Below are 20,660 nucleotides of genomic sequence, written 5' to 3' on the forward strand. Positions count from 1 at the left end.
CTTTAGATATAAGGTTTTCCAGAAGATCTGTTGTCCAATTCTTCCAATGTGTGCTACTTTAAAGCCTCTGTGATACACTCCCATAATCCATTAAATATGTTCGCTACAACCTGTACAAGAGAGGGGAGGAAAGTATCAAAATAATAGTCTCATTGTACAAGGAGCCTTAAAAATGCAACTGAACTATTTAATTAGAAATTTGACATACATCAATAAGAAACTGCTAAGAACCACTGTAAAACATTTTGAACATGAGAATGCTCTTTTAGATGCCTGATCCCCACTGCACAGTCAGTGGGAAAATTATTACTTCCCCACCCTCTCCTGCCTCATATTGGCTTTCTTGCCTGTTAAACTGAGAGGTGTGTGCAGAAAAGGAAATATTAACATGTCCATGCCCTTTACCCAGGAGCAAGATACCCTGCTCTGCTTCATCCCACACTTTTATCTCCAGTAAGGCACTGGGTCAGAACAGGGGTTGGCTCACAGCAGGCTCTGTCATCTCCCTGCTCCAAGATATGTCCCCATCTCCTCCCCCTCATAAATATATTCTATCTGGCACATAACAATATAGTCCACCAGAAAAGCCCAATACCAAGGAATTGAAAACACCTTTGATCTTCTTAATCAAGTGGCAAATATTTTTCAGCTCCCCCACTAAAAGCCCTTCAGCAAGCAAGACTCAGAGCTGCTGCCTGCATGGTTAAATATAAACCACGTATCCTGCAATCAGTATTCCTGAAGAAACAAAACTTCAAATAACTGAAGCATTTGTTCTCCATAGTGAAAGTTAGGCAATGTTTTCCAAGTGCATGCTGTCTTAAAACTTTTACAAGCTGATTTTGTCCCCAAGTTTCAAGCCTGTTACCATTTAAGTTAGGAGACCTTACTGCACAAGGTGTCATTAAAAAGTGGATAAGAAAACACTGAATGAGTTCTGTAAGTCCTGCCTGTTGCAGTGAGTACAAGAACTGTTAATGCTTGCACATTACACATATGGGCTTCCCGAGTTACTGTATATATTGTCTAACTTTCTGTACCACTTTTCACATGTTAAGTGATTCTTAATTTGAAAGTTCCCTCACCTCCTCTAAGGAATTTGTTGGTTGCTGACATTTTGCTGAAGCTCCATTCTAGAGCACTAGAAATAGTCTGGGATTTTTGTGTTCTGTTTTTTTTCCCCTCCACCCCTAAAATTGAAGGACTCTTCATAAACTTTACACCAGGGGCATTTAGCAGTGTGTCACTTTTGCATATAACTTAATGTATAATTTTAATATAGATACATACCATTACAACAACAGAAGAGAGATGCAGAACTCTCCTCCTCTAACCTGTACCTGCCAGAGTTCGGTAAGTCTTTGCACTGTGCTATAAATCTCTGAAGTTCTGTCTCTGGAAAGCCATCTTGCTGGTAGTGCTAAAAATTGATATTTAGTTAAACCTTTAAAAAGGCTTAAATGTACAATAACCCAAATTCTCCCCAGCCCACTTTTCAGACGTTGCTCAAGTCTGAAATTAGAAGATTCACAGAACCTAATGTGAAAATACTGCTTTTCAGTAGATATTCAGCTTTCATTGGAGCAGGAAAACAGACAGACTTTGTAAGAAAGATGAAGTAGAGAGGGATTAAAAACCCTCCTGTCATCCTTCTACACCCTCAAAAGTAGTCATTATGTTTATTCTTTAGATTGGCATGCACTGCAATTTAAAATATTGAGGGATATGGGAGTCTTGATAGCACCAATTTTGCACTGTTACTCCAAATGAATAATCTATGCTTACCTTGACTGTTTCATACGTATCTGTAATGAGTGCAATGAAAAGACTCAGCACCATATAGATGAACAGACTGATGAAGGAGTAGAGGTAGATCCTGCTGAATAACCAAACCAAGTAACTTTTCTGCTGCATTTTTGCAAAGGTGGCAAACATGTCATCTCCATTGATCAATGAGAAAAGGCATTCAGAAACTGTGTTCAGAGAGCGAAACTAGAGAGGAGAGAAGAAGACAAGAATATCTGTCACTGCTTTATTTAGATACAAAGACTGTAGATAACATGAAGATACGCAGCTGGTAACTGGCTGCCTTGGATCTCTTCCTACACACAGGGTATGACAAAGTGCAAACAATAAAAAATTTGATGAATGAGTAAAGTTTGTCACCTCCTATACATATACACATTCAATTCAGATAAGCCAAATTCTTTTTTAAAAGGGATAAGCATAATGTTTCCAAAGTTTTAGTCTGACAAGAGTGTTCTGTAAAATGAAAATTATTTCTCAAAATATCAGCATATGATTAGGAGTCATGGCAGCTTCCACTTCTGACTCAGAGCTTTCATAACTCAGGGAAAGCCTGATTGACTCGTGGAAGTCAGACTCCTCAAACACAGCAGCATCATGTTGAAGACGCACTATTTTTATATTAAGGGAAGTCTTGACATGGAAACTTAGAAAACAACAGTAGTAACCTCTCATTCTGTTATTCAAGTTATCTTTTTCGTGTGAGTACATTACCTTCGCATGGTATGGTCCCAGTACAATCCATCCACAGAAACAATAGCCCAGGTAGATCATAGCAGCACAACAGCAGAACCTCATTACATTGGGTAGTGCTGCTCGCAGGGTTAGGATGAGAAGCTGCACAAAGCAATACAAACAGTAAGCATTTAACCAGACACTTCTTCCAGTCCCCTTATAGCAACAAACAGAATAAATACCAACAGTACGAAGATCCCAGGAGATCCTTACATTATACTTCTGAAAGAAACCTAGATAGCGAATGACTCCAAGCCATACAAGCATAGTGGATGTTCCTAGGAGTATGCTACAGACATCATAACTTGTCAGACTCTAAAAAAAACCCAAGAGAACAAACAAAGAAAAAAATAAGACAGAAAAAAATTCATTATTATAAAAACAGGTTCAAAATTGTGACTCATTACCACAAAGATTTGTTAAGAAACACTTTTTCCTTGGCAGACTCTCCCACTGGAAATTAGTTGGAGGCAGTATGCACTGGAGAGAGGTTTCACCAAAGAACAAGGGCCCTTTCAAGTGTAACTCATTTCACATGCCTTTACATAGGGCTGTTTGTAAAACAGACTCTGACAAGATGGGCTTCATTTGCAAGGCCAAGAGCACAGGTGCACTGCAGGTGCAGAGACACCCCCTCTGTACCTGGCCCACCAAGATCTGTAGAGTGGCTCTGCAAACATTTTTATGCTTCTTCCAGGCCTGCAGCAACTGCTCCTAGAATCTGCATCCACAGATTTCCCAGAGCAGCTTAGAAATCTCTCTACTGCATCCCAATGGACAGCGTAGACGTGAATTTAGAACCACAGAGCAAAGAAGGTTCTTCCAGTGCATAGGAAAAGCTGTTTGTAAAACCTAGCATGACTTGTCAGCATTGCTCAGATAAATACCAAGGAGGATCTTGTTAGGTAGCTGGGAACTATGAGGTGTAGAAAGCTATTAAAGAGAAGACAAATTAGCTCCTAATTAATTCTAACCAGAACTTCATTTATATTTCATTGGCACTTCACTGTTTTTTCCACCTATACCTACTGGCCTGTTTTCATCCAAGTTAGCATATATCCTGTTCCTGAACTGCAGCTCTGCTCTGAAATAGATCATGACAGCTTACTTGAGTAAGAAGTTTTTATTATTTTCAGTTTTTATTCTCCTAAGAATGACATATAGATAACAGATATTATAGATAGATATTGGCAATAGATATTGGTTAATCTTTTCTATTAACATAATTTATTTAGAACTTGGCTACTTTAATGTGAACTTGTTATTCATCCACTTTCATACAGTTATGTGGAACAAGATCTTGTTATTATGGTCCACAAGGTTTGCAAAATGAAGTGAAATGTACCTGTAGAGAAGAGTTTTAGTAAAATACTCTCTTAGAAAAGAAACGTACATAAACAGATATATTTCAAATATAAGATCAGAATCCCAAATGCCAGACCTTTTTCCAATCTTGTTCTCTTCTTTGCTTCTCCCAAAGCAAGATCTTTTATCCTAGCCAACTTCCTCATAGCTTCTTTCTATTCTTAAGAACTGAGTTTACAGTTCCTAAGGTAAGATAGGACAATTTGTACATGGTGTTTATGATAGTCAAGCTGTCAGCAGATGGATTTCAGACCCATCCTTTCATCACTACTGTCCAAAGTTCATTATGTTGCAATGTCACACTTCAAAGCCTGCTACAGATTTTGTGAAGAACAACATTATCTGAATATCAGAGTGTTTCAGGGTTGCATATTGTTTTTCTTCCCTAATTCTTGCTGCACATAGTATGCTTTTACAAGTTTTGCCTTTTTTCTATATCAAGTTTATTTTAGAAACTGAAGGCCTAGAACCTGGCTGTGGCTGACTGTTATGAACATGCTGGAAACTAGAAGCTGGGAAAGCAGCAAAGTGATGTTTAAGGAGAGAGATTCTGTGCTAGTTAAACACTTGTTAAACAGGATTCAAAAAGTTAAATGCTAAATTTGAAAAAAATCCATCAAATGAGCAAATATAAGAGTTCTTAACTGAAGAAGAGGGGAAGTCAACCGTCTTAAACTTTCAGATATGAAGTTCATTTTATTCCTCAGAGTCACAAGGAACAAAGATAATTAGAACTATCATATTTAGTGATATTTGGAGGTTTTATATCTTGCTACTAGAAACAACACATATCAGTTACAAAGAAGAGAAGAAAGAGTTCTAAAATTTCATGCCACTCAGAATCAAGTATAGCCAGCCTAAAGTCTTCTGAGAGATTTGAACCTAGGTGGGACAGAAGCAGTTTTGCTTTCACCTGACAGTGTAAAATGCTTACCTTGGCTTGTATCTCCATCTTTAGAGTTGATCCAACAATAGTTAAGACATCACTAACCATAATCAAGATGTACCATCCATTGACAAATTCCATTTGATCACTGAAAGGCACTTCTTTCTTATAATAATATAGGAAAAAGCTTACAAATTCCTAGGACAAAGGAGGAAAGAAAACAGTTAATCAGACTTACATAAGACAAGACTTTCCAAGGGAGGAGTTATACCCACCCTTTGGAGCCGAATTCCTTTAATTACTGATCGTGTGCAAAGGATCAATGAGGCCAGACAAGTCAATATGACAAAAGCATCGAAGATCATCATGTAATGAGTGTTCTTCTGTACTGCAAGAACAAAAATGCAGATATTTATAGTCAGATGCATTTCGTTTTGTTGACCACCTTGAGTATTGAAGTAAGAATCAAATTTTTATGTTAACTATGTTTATACAATGGAATTAAGAAAAAGCTTAGCATTTTTCCCACAAAAGTTTATAGGACATATTTTCATGAGAGACACAAGTGAATCTGCACTATAGATACCACTTCAGTAAATTTAGGAAGGTTGATATACCAGAGTGTCAGTCCTTCTTACAACCCTGCAGAATTAGAGGTGAGAGTTGATCATTTTACAAGCACTGGAATGGCCTTTGGAGTAACAGAATTAAAAACAAACAAACAAACAAACAAAACAAAACCACACAAAAAATAAAAAACCAAACCAAAATAACCAAACCCAAAACCTAGGAACTTTACAGTATGTATCTTCTTCTCTTTCAGACTAGTATTTGACTGTCAGATAGGTTTCTTTTCCTAGAGCAGTGCGGATAATTTGTACTGCTGCTCAGTTAGCCAAGATCAACCTCAAGCTAGACATTTCTCCATCTCTTCTGTTACTAAAACTCACATTTGTGATCATCTAAGGTCAAATTTTGCACCGTCTACCACTAGACCTCTTTTTTTTCTTTTTATACCTATCATACGGCTGAAACTAGGTGTGACAGTATAAGGCTTAGATTTGTAATGGTAAAAGAATGATTGTTTGAGAAAAACATCAAACAACTTAATGCTAAATTTGCAAGAAGATGCAGCAATTCTACAAAATGGGATGCTGAAGTTGTCGTTGTCTCCACGAAGTTCACTACTCAGAAAAAGCCCACCCACTTGTGGCTGCTTGTGCTGCTGCCATTTAAGTTGGTTTGGCAGCACAGTCCAGAACAGCAACAACTCGTTATTGTCCAGTTGCGACCATTACTTTGCTATTTTTCCTTGGTTTTCAGAGAATAATACGGAGTACTCCCGGAGAGGGTTTTTGAAGGGTTTTTTTGGAGAGGCAAAGCTCGGACCCCAGCGCGGACCCTCGGGAAGGGGGATCCGCGAGCGCTCCCGCCATCGCCACCTGCTGGGCACTCCCGGCACGGCAGCGAGCACGCGGTGCGGGATCGAGCGGAGTTCGCGTTCGTGGGTGGGTTTTGTGCTCTGCGATGCGCTTCAGTAAGTACCCCCCAAATTAATTCCAGTCTGGATCTTTAAAAAAACCCCACCAATCCTCCTTTTTCACTTCCAGCTCTTCATTCCCTAACATAGGCACAGCAACGGGGAAAGCAGCAAAAGTAGAAAAAAAGAACCTGGTACATCCTATTGTCTGCTTCAGAAAAAAGAAATTAAAAGTAAGCAGAATTTAGAGTCCTGGAAGGCTTCTGTCTATCAAAGAGATTATTTTTGCTAATGAAAAGGATCTTGTATGATGTTTTGACCAGAACAAATAGCTGCCAACAAAGGCAGCTCACTCTTGTGAGTCACTATATAGGTAATTTAACCATACTATGCATCTCAAATACATGGCAAATGACAGTTAGAAGTGGTTTTAGCCATTTCATTCCAGCAAGCCTTAACAACAGTGCTTCCGTATCTTTCCTGGTGCTAAGTCCTGAAATAAGAGTAAATCAGTTTCAACTTTCAACCACTATCATGTGTCCAGTTGCCTGGGGCTGGAACAGTTCACAGCCCTGCCTTAAGAAATGAGCAGTGTAAGTTCAGTAGCGAAAGCTAGAAGGATGCACAGTGAGGCGTGGAAAAATTTTGGTTGGACATTATCAATGGTGCAAGCTCTGAGAACTGCTAAGGAAAGTAATGGTGTGGCTGGCTTCCCAGGATTTCAGATCAGAGGTTGAAGAACAATTCCTTAGAAAATCAGGCTTTACAGTTCACATATTAGAGATTGTATATCAATGGTGCCTTATGTTTTAATAAAGAAGAAGATTGACAAGCGTTATACTGGTGAGGCAAAATTTCAGCATGAAACTTTGAATACATTTTTGTCACTTACTTGATCCAGAAACATGCCAGTCTTTACATTCCCTGATCGCTATGTCGTCGTTGAGACTTATTTTAATTCTTCCACTATGTGCTTTATTATCAAACACTATCTGTATTTAAAAAAAAAAGAACCAAAACCAAAAACAAACAAAAAAGGTGCATGTCTTTATAAAGTTAAACCATTATATATGTAGCCCATTGTAGCCCATAGCCAAGCTTGCAAAATGATTCAGAATAATTCTCCTAGGGGAGAAGTTACAAAACTTGTTTAAGCTTAAGGTAATTCCAGTTTCTTCAAATAAATGCTGTCAAAGACAAATCTGATGAACCATGTATCTGCCACAAATTGGCTGATCAATTAGCTACTAAGTGAAATTCTTTTAAACTGCATTCTCATTCCTCTATGATCTGAAAACAACCTTTTCCAGAATAATCTCTCTAAAGAGAAGAGATTTATGCTTTCATTATACTTCAGATGGATTAGAAAACAGGAGGCTGTAAGCCAAGCAAGTGCTTCAGGACCACTGACTCAGTGGTGCCCAACACTTCAGAAAATATCTGTGCTGACTGTAAACCAGCAAGAGCAATTTGTTGTTTTGAACAGAAAGACACATGGCAGGCTTCCACATACCCTCAAAGTGAAATCGTAACAGTCAGGGAGCTCATGGTGACGAACGGTCTGGAGGTTGATTGCCTTCAGATTGAACGTGAGCTGCACGGTCACCAGTCTGCAACAGATTCAGATTAGCTTTTCACAGGGAAAATGCACCAACACCCCAACACAGGAAGTGCTCATTCCTCCTCACCTGTGGAAATCCAGAGTGAAATTCAAATTGTGCTTTCCCACTGTTGTGTTGTCTAACGGTGTAATTGGCTCAATGTACAAGCAGTCTGGAATGGATAAGGACTCACAACAATATCTCATGGGTTATCATGTTCTTTAACCATAATCTGCCTGTCCCACGCCCGAGGCTGTAATGAGCTGTTGGCTATACCAGACAAGATAGCATGCTTGAGTGAGGAGGCATTTGAGAAGCTAGCTGCCAAATACACTGGCTTCCCTGAACACCAGCCAAGTTAATCATGATTTCACAGGGAAGGCTCTTGAAATTAGTCCCAAATACTTGTATTAGATGGCCATTGGTGCTAATGACTCATCACTTTTTTGTGGCATTAGACAGAAAAGAATGCTACCTCAGAGGTGAGGGCTACAGGTTACACAGTACTTTTCTTACCAGTTTTGGCTGGTAGTAAGTTCGATACAGATCATGTGATAAGACTATACAGTACTGTAATTTTTTTTTAAGAATTTATCATAAATGTAGGGTCCCTTCTCCCAAAGAATCAATGCAATAGATTAGGTTCATCACCAGTCACAATCTCTGGGTCTATATCAAAGGTGTCATTTCCAGGACAGATGATTCCTCGCTTGTAGAACTGCTGACAAATGGCCAGAGCTGTCTCCTCTGCTCCCCTCTTCTCATAAGCATGATTTCCAACAGAGATGTTGGGCAGCTGTAAGTACTAAAGTTCAGAACAAACAAACAAACTTAAATGGCACCAAAACTGTTAGTCTCTGAGAAAAACAACACAAAACAAAACAAAGCAAACCCAGAATTGTTTGGATCTGTGTCATAACTTGTCTCTTTTATTTAAAAGATCACCTCAGGAACTGTGAAACCTAAACCACACTACAGCTGAGTCCTCAAATACTTTAAGGTATCTGACAAAAACAGTAAGTACAGGATTTAGATCTAAATACCTTTTTGCTTATTATATTTTTCTCTTTGCAGTTCTTACTAGAAAGCCTTGCACCGAATTCTGGATCAGATCCAAGGACTGCTTTTAGTGCAGAACTAGTATACTGAGCTTTAAGGATGTCACCACAAGTACAATGCTCTGGCAATGACAGAAAACCTAAATGAGTTGATGCTTTAGTCTTAAGCAACTGGCACAGAAGTTCAATTCAAGAAAAGGTAGCCAGGCAAAGGGCATATGTACAATATACATTGCAGCCACAATCCTCACCTGATTTATTGCAAAGAATATCTGGTCATAGACATCTGTTTGTGTGTATACAGCGTAGGTATCATCCATTCTGTCCATGTATCCTTTCAAGAAGAGGTGTTTGAACGCAATAGTGTTCTCTTCTTTGAAGGCTACCACCATTTGGTTGCTCAATCCAAAAACCACCAGCTGAAAAAGACATTTATATTTCCTGTTCAAAGACAAAGTTGGTTCTGGATTAACATATGAATCCTGTGCTACAAGCAGCCACTCTTTTGTCATGCTGGTAGACGTGGCAGTTACTTGCAGGCTGCTCCATTTCACAGCTGGTCAAAAGAAAGTTTGACTTTAAGGAAACAGTGGGTTTCAAGAATGCTCCTTTAATATGTTTACCAGCATGTGAGCCAAGGACTCTCATTTTTACTAAGAAAAGGATGCGATCTCAAATTCAAGCTCCCTATATACTGTTACACTTGTTTTGTTAGTTCAGCCTGGTGTCAATTGAATTGCCTTGGGGAATATCGTTGTTCCACAGCCAAAAAAGCAGGAGACTTAACAAGACCCCACTTTAAAGTCCTTACTCCAGCACACAAAAGGCAATTTGAGAATAATTCAGAAAAACAAACATCTCTCCTTCAAGTTTCAGTGAAAAGTGCTTTGAGAGTAACTGATCAAAACTGTGCTTGTAACAGGATAACCTCTGAAGCTGGTAAAAAAATGTAATACAACTGTTCCTGAAAAGTTAGCAAAACCCCCTGCTAGCTATTATCCAGGCTGGAAAAGGTTTCTAGAAGTATGATGTATTGTTTCTGGGAGCTCACAATTCTCTTGACTATTGTTTCAAATCTGGTGTCAGGTGTATTGTGAAGAAACTCATCAGAGATAAGTCTGAATCAGTAGTCTACAGATTAGTTTTATGGCCATGATGCAAACTGGATATGTAGGTTTTGATAAGGGTAATTCAGTTACAGAGATACTGAAATGTTCTGTGAGCTCGGCACCAGCAAATCAACAGTGCTAAGATTGAATTACCTACAGGCAGATTTTCTCGGAAAAGACTGGCACTATTTGCTTTCTTATTTGGGTTCTTCCATCATCAAATTTTATTTTTAGTTGCAAAATGGGAGGTATGATAATCAGAGAATGATGACACATTTAAAACTGAAGCAATAAGGGACAGAAATGTGCTGCTGCGTGTACAGCAGAAGACCTCTAATTTTTGCAGTTTGTCCCATAATTCATGCAACCATGGAAAATATTCTTCTCTATATATGTGTGTCATAGGACTGACACCACCATAAAGGTAAATCACATGTGGGCAACTCTGCAGGATCATCATCTGAGGCATTAGAAAGGTTTTATGAAAGACTTTCTTCCTCCTTAACCACAGAACTTTGAGACAAACAACTGTGTTTTGGGCAGCAGATAAATGTGTTACATGAAATCTATGGTGCAAGACTGGGTGAGAGAAAGAGTGATGAAGAATTTCTGAAGATTTTTCAATGCAAGAGTTTGGGGGGGAAAAATGGGAATGAAAAAAAATAAAGTAAAAAGTCAGGTTGAGCCCTTAAATGTGGTTTGTTTCATCTCCATGCTTAGGAAGGCTATTTTTTTCAGTCACCAGTTTTAGGAGAAAATTATGCCACCTAAGATCTAAACTAGATATATGCAAAGAAGATAGTTTTGCAGTCTATTCTTTCCCTTTCTCTGCACCACACCATGAACAGCATGTCACCTGCACTCATTTGACTTTGCACGAGCTAAGAAGAGTCCCTGCTTCCATAGGTACTCACCTGAACTGTAACCATTACTATTTTGAGTAATTGAATCCCAAGTTTCCAAGGCTTTCTGCCCCGGGCCCAGAATTTCTCACATGGGTTCATGAAGAAAAATTTTAACTTCCTTCTAAGCTGGTCTTCCAAAAGCCCCTCCTGTGATATTGATGGGTGCCGTTTGTAGCTGCAAACATTTTCACCATCATGAGAACTGCAGCTGCTCACGGCCACTTCAGGATTTTCCATTTCTGAAATGAAAATCAGTCCATGTCAGTTGAAAAACATGCAAGGATGGATATAGTAGTACCAGATTGGTCTGCACTAACAACCCGGACTCCAAAGATGTTTATTTTCTGTGAAAGGCACTTGCACATTACACTAAATTTCAGACTTTTCTCATATTATTGCACATGTTCTGCAGAACCCACAGAAAAGTTTGGACAAGTTCTTAAATTTGCAGATAGGCTGTCAGGACACTTATTTAATAATGGAATTTCTGTCCATTTGGAATTACAGAGTCACTTGCTGAGAAGTTCTTCCTCTCTCACTTGACAAAACAGCATATATGCAAGACATCCTGACTCATTTCCTTCTGCATCCAGGAGAACACCAGAAGCCTCTCACGAACATTCACTCTTCTGGAAAACTTATCTACTGCTGTAGCTACTATTTTCCCCCACATCTACAAGCCTATGTCCAATCCTTGAAAGAAATGGAATTTTCAAGACATACAGCAGTTTTCTTAGATGTTAGCATTAGCATTGTTCACTCTTGGAAATGGAGATGCAGAATGACAAATTGTAATTCAGATAAATTTCCAGAGAGCACTGACTTGTTATTTAGCAAGATTATGTCTATTTCTTTGTCTATAAAAGACCCAATGCAAACCAACAGCAGTCATGAAGCAGACAGAAAGACAAAGAGGTAATTGTATTCAAGCATCGTGACTAACAGAAGAGGCTCCCATTTTAGTTGAGTATGAGGGGGAAAGATTGGATGAGAACTTTATAAACATGGTTTGAGACGTTACTCTCTATAGTATTCAGCATGTTTAGATTTTGATCTGTTACTAAATTCACCGAGTCCCAAACATTTTATAAATGCTTTATAAAGTACCTAAGAGATAGCCAGGAATATTTATTTCAGATAAAAGATTGTTGACACTAAAAACAGAGGAGACAGCCTAAGCTGTGAATAAATTAAAGATGTGCCTTATTAGACAAATTGTTTTTTATTTGCATAAGAATAGTTTTTATATGCTCAAACAAAACAGCCTTGCCAAGACTGATTTTGAAAATGCCTCAGTCACATCCAGTCACCTCCAGCAGCCCCTGCACACACCAAACCAGTACGATTCAAGACCTTCAATTTCTCCAGCTGTCAGAGAAGGCAAGAGGAGTTTTCAATCAGCAGTTTAACACTAAGAATAGGCCCATAGAGTGGCTTAAAAAAGTTCAGCTACTGTTTTAGCAGATCTTCATTGTCCTGCGGGATACAATACAATATGCTGTATTGTATTCCACTCATCTTTCTCACAGCTGATCCAGCATTCCTAAAGTTAACCCCTACTCTGATACTGCAATAGTATTGTGCTGGATTTCAAACAAACAAACAAACAAACAAAAACCAAACTCGAAAAAACTAAACCCGCTTCTGGCCCTCGCAGTGTGGTGGAGGCGCCGTTCCAGACAGGCACAGCTCCCAGGCCGTGTTCCCCCACAACCCGCGCCAGGGGCTCCGCAGCCGGGGTGGTCACAGCCGGGGCTGTCAGGGCAGCCCGCGCCGGGACCTTCCCCTTCCCCTCCCCTCCCGGCCGCTGCAGGGGGCTCACAGCACACCGCTCTCAGCCCGGCTGCCGCAGCCTTGCGGGTGGCGCAGGGGACGGACGCGGGACGGACGCGGAGCCGCCGCTGCCTCCCCGGCATCGCCCGCATCCCCACGGCGGGCCAGGTCGGAGTGCGGCAGCCTCTGCCCTTCCCGGGCTCGGCGCCCACATACCGTGGCACCCCAAACCCAAAAGCTGGGGCCCGAGAGCGCACCCCCTCACGCCCCAGCCTGTTCAAGGCTCCAGCCGTACCTGCCACCCGGGCCCCGGGGGTGCTGCCGCCGCGCTGGGACCGTGACCGCGGTGTCCGCAGCCCGGTGCCCGCACCCTCCCGGCTGGCGGGGCTCCGCTTGGATGGGCGGAGGGGCCGCGGCCTCCGCCAGCCCGCCCCGGCCTCTGTGCGGGGCTGTGCAGGGCTGTGCGGGGCTGGGCTGTGCTGTGCACACCGGCACACGCGGCGTCTGTCACCTTGGGCTGCGCATCTCCCTCCTGCCGCACGTGACGGGCGGCTCTCCGCGCTATAACACGCACTTTCTCTATAGGATGGTAGTGCCGACTCCAGATTTATTGACCTAGGCTTCTGCACCAGGGGAAATAAAGTTAATGTTTATGTTATAGATAGCTGTGTCCCACTCATCATAAAAAAAACAAAGCAAAACAAAATAAAAGAATAAAAACCATTTCAGGTCACAGAACCGTAGTTATGAACGGCAGCTAGTGGTACAGTGAACTGAGTGGAATGGCTGACATGCCTAAGTCATTCCACTTATACACAATTAAGCTATTAAAGTTATTAACTCGACTTCAAAGAAAACGGTCTCCTGCCCTGGGTCTGGGCCAGTCTCACTGCACTGTGGAAATGATCCCTCTGGCATTGTTGCCTGACAAGAGGATAACGGTGTCCAGTCTTCAGCTGCTTAATTCGTGCTGCTTGTACCCCTGTGGGCACCGGTACTAAAAGAGGAGGTAAAATAAGGCCAAGCCCAAAACAGGGAGAACAGAAGCATTTTAACAGAGGGAAATTTCTGGCTGTACAGACTGAAACAGAAGACAGCAAGGAACCCTGTCCATCCACCCAACCATGAGAAGGGTGGATGGACCTCGGAGTGGCATCAGAAACCAGCACTGGGCGCTGCACACAGAGAGGAAGATACTCGGGGGCTCCCGTGTTTTACATTGCAGCAAAGCAAACAAAGTTATTCCTATATATCGAAAATACAAAAGATGCAGAATACAAATCTTCATATTAACAAATCGCATCGAATCACATAACCCTACATCCCAGCTGGAGACGACCCCAGCATTGCCCGGAGATAATGCCGAGGAGAAATTGGGGCGGGGCTCCGTGGGCGACTTGGCTGCAGAGGGAGCTGCCGCCGCTGGTTGTCGCCTACAGCCCCCATCATGCCCCGCGCCCCAGAGCCCTACCGCCGGCGCGTCCCCCGCGCACAGCATGCTGGGACAGGTAGTTCTTGTCCACCACTCCCCTGCGGCTCCGCCTGCAGGGGGCGGGCTGGGAGAGCAGGGCGCTGATTGCCTGCCCGAGCCGTCAATCATGGCCGGCCCGTCGCCATGACAACCGCCCGCCGCCAGGGACGCGCCGAGCCGGGGCCGCGCAGGTAGGGAAGGGAGGGAGCGAAGGGAACTGCGGGCACCCGGCAGCGCTGGTGGAAGCGGGTGAAGGATGCTCGGCTTGAGAACACGGGCAGCAGCCGGCAGGGAACAAACCGCGGCTGCTCCGTGCGGCCGAGCCGCCTCCGCCGTCTCTTTCCCACCGGCGAGCCCGAGGCAGCGCCTTCCCCTGCGGCCGGGCTGGGGCGGGCAGGGCCCCGCGGTGGCTGTGCCAGGGGCTGGGCGGTGCTGGTGAGGAGGCTCGGGCTGCAAACGCTCCCCCATCCCCTCCGTGCTGCTGCAAACCCCCCGAAAATCCGCTCCCCGTTCCCGTCTCCCTCATGGTCTCGTTCAAGCGACCCAGCTCTCACATTTTGAAGACAAGATTATTATTTTCCTTATCTTTTCTATTTAAAACAGTATTAATAAAGTCTTATCTAGTGCAAATCTTTACAATATAACGTTTCTGGTTCATGACAAGTCATGACAAGGCAACATATGCTACCGTTTGTTATGTTTGATCATGTTATGGCAACTTCAACATCATACTTGGTAACTTTTGAAGTACCGACCAAATTGTTACAAAATTTTAATAACTTAGACCGGCTGTACTGGCTCATACCAGAAGTTCTGTCTGGTCAAGATTACAGTAAAGCCATACCTCCACCCTCTTTTGTTGGATTTATGGTTTCATTTCTATACCCAGATGTATTATCATTGTTTTTAGTAGCCCTCAGTTTTTCATCTGTCAGTTTGCCCTGTTACTTTTTGGTATTGTGTGCTTCTGGCAGCTGTCCCGTCCACAGGCAGTGTATTCCATAATTCAACCACCTATTGTGCAATGAAATACTTCTGCAGTCCTTTTGTTTGTTTCCAGTCTGTCCCTCAATAAGCTCATGTGATGTCAGCTAGATCTTGTATTGGGAAAGACCGGGAATAATCATCTCCTGGTCTCTTTTTCCATGTCTCTTTTGATTTCACTGACTTCTGTCATATCCTCTTCAGGCTAAAAAGAATCCTGGTTTATTCCTAGTGCAAAACATGTTCTATATCTTCAGTCATGCATGTTATACCTTTTCCGACTCTATTCTCTTTCTCTTTGAGTGGAAGAAAGGAAAAGAAGTGGAACACAGTCAATGTTCTCATGAAGTTTTCCATTTTGTTCTCTATGCCTTTCTCGTTAATTCTTAACCTAATTTTACATGTATTGTACTTACCGTCCCAGATACTGTACACCTACTGGTTTCTATCAAATAACAAAATAACCTGGTTCAAGTAATTCTAATTTAATGAAGTTTTATGTGTGAAATCAGGTACATTTAAATAGAACTATTTATACACTGAAATGATTTGGCAGTTGCCAAAACTTCAGCTTTACTCTCTACAACTTATACAATGAAGTGGTGTTCAAATATGCACAAGCATTATTAATAATGCAAACTTTAGATATTTGTATTATTTGCTCTTCGTGTAGAGCAAAGTAGAATAAATTTAATTAAAGGGAACACTGTATCTGAATTTCTGGAGAGAAAAAGTAATTCTCAAGATGATATTTTTAACATCTTAATGTTCCTAAATGTTTACTGACAGAAATGTGATTTTTAGTTTGGCAGTGACACAACAACAATAAAAAAAAACAAGTAGCACATGTTTTTGATCATTTCCTTGTCATGCTTTTGTAAAGTGGACATGCATTTCATTCTTCCAAATTATAGTAAATTACAGCTCTAAATTAGAAATGCACACAAACTTGACCTTAAATCATCCAATTAGGCAACTAATTAATCATTCTGTGTCCTCAAATCAGACAGCATCTTTTGTAGTACTAATAGCTAATTAACTTTCCCCTTTTGCAGTACCTAGCAACTTCATGGGTTTGTTTTATAACTGTAAATGTTTCAGTACATTAAATTATTAGGAGAACACTCTGAACTTATTTTTTCTCTTAAGCCTAATGTTCAAAATATTACAGCCAACTGTAAATAAATTAGTCTGTAAAATGTCAAACAAAGTTGCCAAATATTTACTCAGGTTTTATCAATTAAATAATGTAACACTGTGTTCCACTGAAATACTGCTGAAAAATTAGACTGAACATATTTAATGAATTCTTAGTATAGTTATTTTTTAAAAATAAAATATATGGCAATATTTATGGCGATTGATTTTGCACTTTTAAAATTTTCAAATTATGTTAATTTAAATGTTGCTTCCAACCTCTTCTCAATCACAGAATCATGAATTTACATAAGCATAATGGAAATACATAATATATTTGCATGTTTCTGAACAAGTACATGTATTAGAGTCCTTTCTAAATAAGCAATATAGAAATATCCCTTAGAGGATACGAACTAATCATAGATTAAAGAATTAATTTCTTGGTCATATTTTCAGACAGTCCACTAATATAGACCCTGATTTTTTTTCATGGCTATGTTGATAGTATTTGGTACTCTGTGCAAAAACTTAGTGAAAAAACCAAACCCCTGAAATAAGAGGTAACTTCTGAAAATACTAACATTTAACTTACGCATTAGCACTTTTGTTCCTTTATTTCTTCCCTGGAAGAGGAGGGGTGTAAAAGGCTGCTCTTCGGTACCCATTTTAAAGTTCTCAATGTGTGTTGGTTTCCTGAAGGGAGCACCTGGGGGTTACCATATTCCTGCGTAAAAAACAGCTTTGCATATATACTTAGGAAATGGCTGTGGGCCTGATTATGCTTCCAGAGAAGTTTCTAGAAGCTCTGCCTTTGCTTTCTCTGGAGGCCTTACATGTTTCCTAACCACTGACAATCATGTGCCCACAGGATGGCAAATGGGCAGAGGCGATATGGTATTAGGGATATTGTAAAAGAAGATAATTGCTTTTGTACTTTTCTATCTGCTTTCCAGCTGGGGAGGTCCTGTGCATCCCAGAGGAAACTACAAACAGCCCCATTGATTGCTGTATTCGTTTGCAATCCTTAAACAGGGGTACTTTTCATATTAACATATGCAAATACACACCAGTCACTGACACCAGCTTCGCCACCACTGCCCTTATCTATAGTGCTGCATGTACCTCTGTACCTCATTCTTCCAAAGAAGGAGGAGAACTGATTCCTAGGAGACAATTTTCAAAAGTTTTAACTGTTTTTATAAGTAAAATATACTTGAAGTCAGTCGAAGGAAAAGGGATGTTTTTACTTGCAGGTTGCTTTGCTAAATATAGGCATGTGACTTATCTCAGCCTTCTCAGTGTTTCCTCCATTCATATGACTTAGGGTTTAGGATACTCAGAGGAACTCACTCAAAATTTCCAAACCAGCTTTGTAGCAGTGGATAATTATGAAATGGTGAAGTAAGAAATTGTGACCAGAATATATATGAGAAGGTTTATATTGTCCTTCAACTAATTTCTAAAACAGCTGTTTTCTCTTCCTCTTCTGGAAGGCTTCTCTTACACAGAGGCATAAAGGTTGGTTTCAAATTAGAGTAGTCACAGAATCCATTTATAAAATGGGTCACGATTTTTGTATGTAAAATAGACAAGAAATTGGATAAGAAACAGCTTGTGCCTTTTTTGCTTTTTAAATAAGGAAAAATTAGTCTCTGAATTGACATGCACTCTAAGTGAGGTAGGCCTAAGTGTTTCAGAACTATAAACTAAGCATATTGTTCAGTGTAGAGGCTTCTTTGAAAGATTATAACCATGAAAATATATTGAATATTACACAAAAATATATTAACAGTGTTTCTAGTCCTGTATTTGATGAAAAGACTATGAAAATGAGGGCAGTAAAAACTTCTAACTTTTTCCTTACATTCATTATATATGACTTGTAGGGTTTTTAACTTTCCAAAAACGTCATCCTGTGCAAGGCAAATGTTTCAGAATTCTGAAACATTAATTTGTTTTGCCTTGGTTTTGTCATTGCTTTTTGGAAGAAGCAGAAGATCAAATTGCTACAGTTCTTCAAACAGATTAATGAAGGGAGCTGCATTTGCCATAATCAAGAGAGATTAAATAACAGAGAAATGCACTAACATACCATGGATGAAGCTTGTCATCTGTGATCTGCAAGATCCAGTATGATACAGAAAAGAGTCTGAGGATTTATAGAGTATATTTTCTATTTTGATTGGAGTGAAAAAGAAAAATGCATAACTATAATACAAATATCAGACTCTGCTCCCATCAAACAGCAAAATTTATCTTGAATTCATGGGAGGTTAACATTTATCCCAAACCCAGACTATACAACTAGGCAATCCATGGCCTATATCTTGCTATCAATGGCCATCCTCAAACTAAAATTCATATTAGAGGCTAAAATTATGCTGCTCGCTTCTGGAGTATTCGAGAATTTGGTCACAAAAGAGTGAGACACTGTTTCTCAGCCAGGGTATGCCACTGAAATCGAGAATGCACAGACCATGGCGTGTTTGTTTCAGCACTTACACTATTTTAGGCTATTCATAAGGAAACTGTCAAGACAGAACATTTATTTTATAAACTCACATTTTCACCTTTAGTGTCTTGAAGTAATTGTGCTGTTCACGTGCACGGGCAGACAGGCTGTAGCTCCTGCAAGAGATCATCAGAAGTAGTTATATCATCCAGAGTTCTTGAAGGTGCTGTCTCTTTCTGTCCTGTAAGTGCATCTACTTTCCTCTTGTTAGTGTTAAAATTGTAATAGCATGCAAATACTGTAGGTGCTTTGTAGACATTTAAAAAAATTCTTCCTCTCCCACTCAGTTTACAGGTTTAAAAAGTGTGAACATGGAAGAGGCAGGACACAAAGTGAGAGCCCCGTTGTCCTCATCCTGGCTGAACACCTTTGGCTGTTCAGTAATATCATCCAACAATTTTCAATACCTCTAAGAGAATTTGGGCCATCCCGATTTAGCTGTTCTGTCAGCTGCTATGTGAGCATCTCCCACATGATGGTGCTGTCCGGTCTGTACAGCAGGCAGGCTGAACTGCATTTCGTTCTTGCCTTGGAACTGAGCCTTTCCTGCACAACTGTTCTAATCATTTTTCTAGATACTGGGAAGAAGGAGAGTAAATGAAACAGGAGTAGCCTGCTATGCAGTATCGTCTCCAGTTGTGTGGTTGCTACATGTAATTATGCATACATCTTTCTGAGTTTGTCCTCCACAGACCTACACTGAAAAATAAACTGGAAATAGAAATGCTTTGTGCAGCTGAGTAATGATTTACACTTAAGGACATTGGGACAAACATTTGTAACAGGTAAATTTTCACCCACGCTTTTCCCACTGTAGCTCAGGTCCTTAGCTTTTGTAAGGGAAACCCCTCTCCTCATTTAACCTGGACAGATGAACTCTTTCCATCTATTAGATAAAAATACAGCTTATGATTTAAAATTATGAAACATACCTTTAGCTGCATATGAAAATATTACTATAATGATAAGCTACATAAAATCATGAACCAAATGTTCACTCATACAAGGTATATTCTATTGTCTATTTAAAATTATTGATGATATGTATCTTTCTCCAGAGAAATCTGGAAAAATGTCAGAAAATCTCGCATCCAGCAAAGGTCCAAAAACCTCAGCAAAGAAACAGAAAGGTGGAAACAAAGCTAAGGAATCCTCAAAAGGAAAAGGAAAACAGCTTGGTATGTAAAGTACAGCAATAATGGAACAAGCAGCAATCTGGTCTCCCACGAAAGCTACTTTAATTATTTTGGCCCCATGCATTAAAAAAAATTAGAATATGCTGGTTTTTATACGTAACCAAGAGAGCTACAATTACTGGTTATAATTTTGTAACCAACATAAAGAACATTACTGATAACACCATGTCATTATATTTCAGATGAAAAAGATGAAGCTGACCTTTCTATGGCCAGTATAGGTAAGTGCTATGATGACTGTGCTTTAAAGTAGTAGTTCTGGAATACTCAAGGCATTTTGAAGCTTCAGTGTTACTAATGCCAGGGAATAATAAGGAAAGTTTTGAGTTTTTTAAGAATGAGAAAAATTACAAACTATGAAGAAACACAGCTATTGCAGTAGTGATTATAGTGGCTCTCTGAGTAGGAAACAGATATGGGTTTGTAGAGGAGGTTTTTATCTTGAGTTGAGACGAGTTGGGATCACAAGAAAATTACAGGGTGCAAAATCTTTGCATTTAGTAATAGTTAAGCAATTGAAAGAAAAACATGAAATATGTTTATAATTTTTTAATCTTTGATCTTTGTCAAATCATTATTAAATTTGGTGAGAAGATGATTTTAATATATCACTTGTGGTTTTTTATCATAGGTGCCAAT

The 20,660-nt window shown here is 40.2% G+C and overlaps 2 protein-coding genes across 6 annotated transcripts in view; one reads left to right on the plus strand and one right to left on the minus strand.

The window, feature by feature from the left end:
- On the minus strand, positions 1 to 17,557 carry MCOLN3 (mucolipin TRP cation channel 3). Of its 3 annotated transcripts, none has more exons than XM_051803941.1 (14): positions 16,906 to 17,557; positions 13,014 to 13,341; positions 10,955 to 11,184; positions 9,183 to 9,350; positions 8,525 to 8,678; positions 7,961 to 8,045; positions 7,786 to 7,882; positions 7,165 to 7,264; positions 5,068 to 5,180; positions 4,841 to 4,990; positions 2,521 to 2,856; positions 1,786 to 1,992; positions 1,291 to 1,420; positions 1 to 110 (listed from the first exon to the last, which is right to left on the minus strand). In XM_051803941.1, exons 3-14 carry the CDS (start codon positions 11,180 to 11,182, stop codon positions 91 to 93), a joined length of 1,788 nt encoding a protein of 595 aa, XP_051659901.1. In that variant the 5' UTR covers positions 11,183 to 11,184; positions 13,014 to 13,341; positions 16,906 to 17,557; the 3' UTR covers positions 1 to 90. The 3 variants fall into 3 exon arrangements, with proteins under 3 accessions (XP_051659901.1, XP_051659912.1, XP_051659922.1); XM_051803952.1 differs by lacking the exon at positions 16,906 to 17,557 and having other exon boundaries at positions 2,521 to 2,643; positions 2,755 to 2,856; positions 13,014 to 13,565; XM_051803962.1 differs by lacking the exons at positions 1 to 110; positions 1,291 to 1,420; positions 16,906 to 17,557 and having other exon boundaries at positions 1,873 to 1,992; positions 2,521 to 2,643; positions 2,724 to 2,856; positions 13,014 to 13,565.
- Positions 14,224 to 20,660, plus strand: part of DNAI3 (dynein axonemal intermediate chain 3) — a 26,829-nt gene continuing 20,392 nt past the window's right edge. Inside the window, exons 1-4 of one of the 3 annotated variants that reach the window (XM_051803932.1) lie at positions 14,224 to 14,380; positions 18,890 to 19,008; positions 19,884 to 20,003; positions 20,204 to 20,242. In XM_051803932.1, the coding sequence (XP_051659892.1) occupies positions 19,898 to 20,003; positions 20,204 to 20,242 (145 nt within the window). In that variant the 5' untranslated portion in view covers positions 14,224 to 14,380; positions 18,890 to 19,008; positions 19,884 to 19,897. The remainder of the gene's footprint in view (positions 14,381 to 18,889; positions 19,009 to 19,883; positions 20,004 to 20,203; positions 20,243 to 20,660) is intronic. The other 2 variants (XM_051803922.1, XM_051803931.1) reach the window with 2 other exon arrangements.

This window comes from Manacus candei, unplaced genomic scaffold (genome assembly GCF_025592945.1).
Source record: "Manacus candei isolate 608988 ecotype Guabito, Panama unplaced genomic scaffold, ASM2559294v1 h1tg000005l, whole genome shotgun sequence".
Lineage (NCBI taxonomy): Eukaryota > Metazoa > Chordata > Aves > Passeriformes > Pipridae > Manacus > Manacus candei.

What these genes read in the sequence shown, in the direction of transcription:
- MCOLN3 (XM_051803941.1), bottom strand. Translation starts at nt 11,182, where the DNA reads ATGGAAAATCCTGAAGTGGCCGTGAGCAGCTGCAGTTCTCATGATGGT. An exon ending in GTTACGATTTCACTTTGAGG is followed by an intron (nt 7,265 to 7,785) that starts GTATGTGGAAGC and finishes TTTTAAATACAG; the next exon opens with ATAGTGTTTGATAATAAAGC. An exon ending in ATACGTATGAAACAGTCAAG is followed by an intron (nt 1,421 to 1,785) that starts GTAAGCATAGAT and finishes ATCAATTTTTAG; the next exon opens with CACTACCAGCAAGATGGCTT.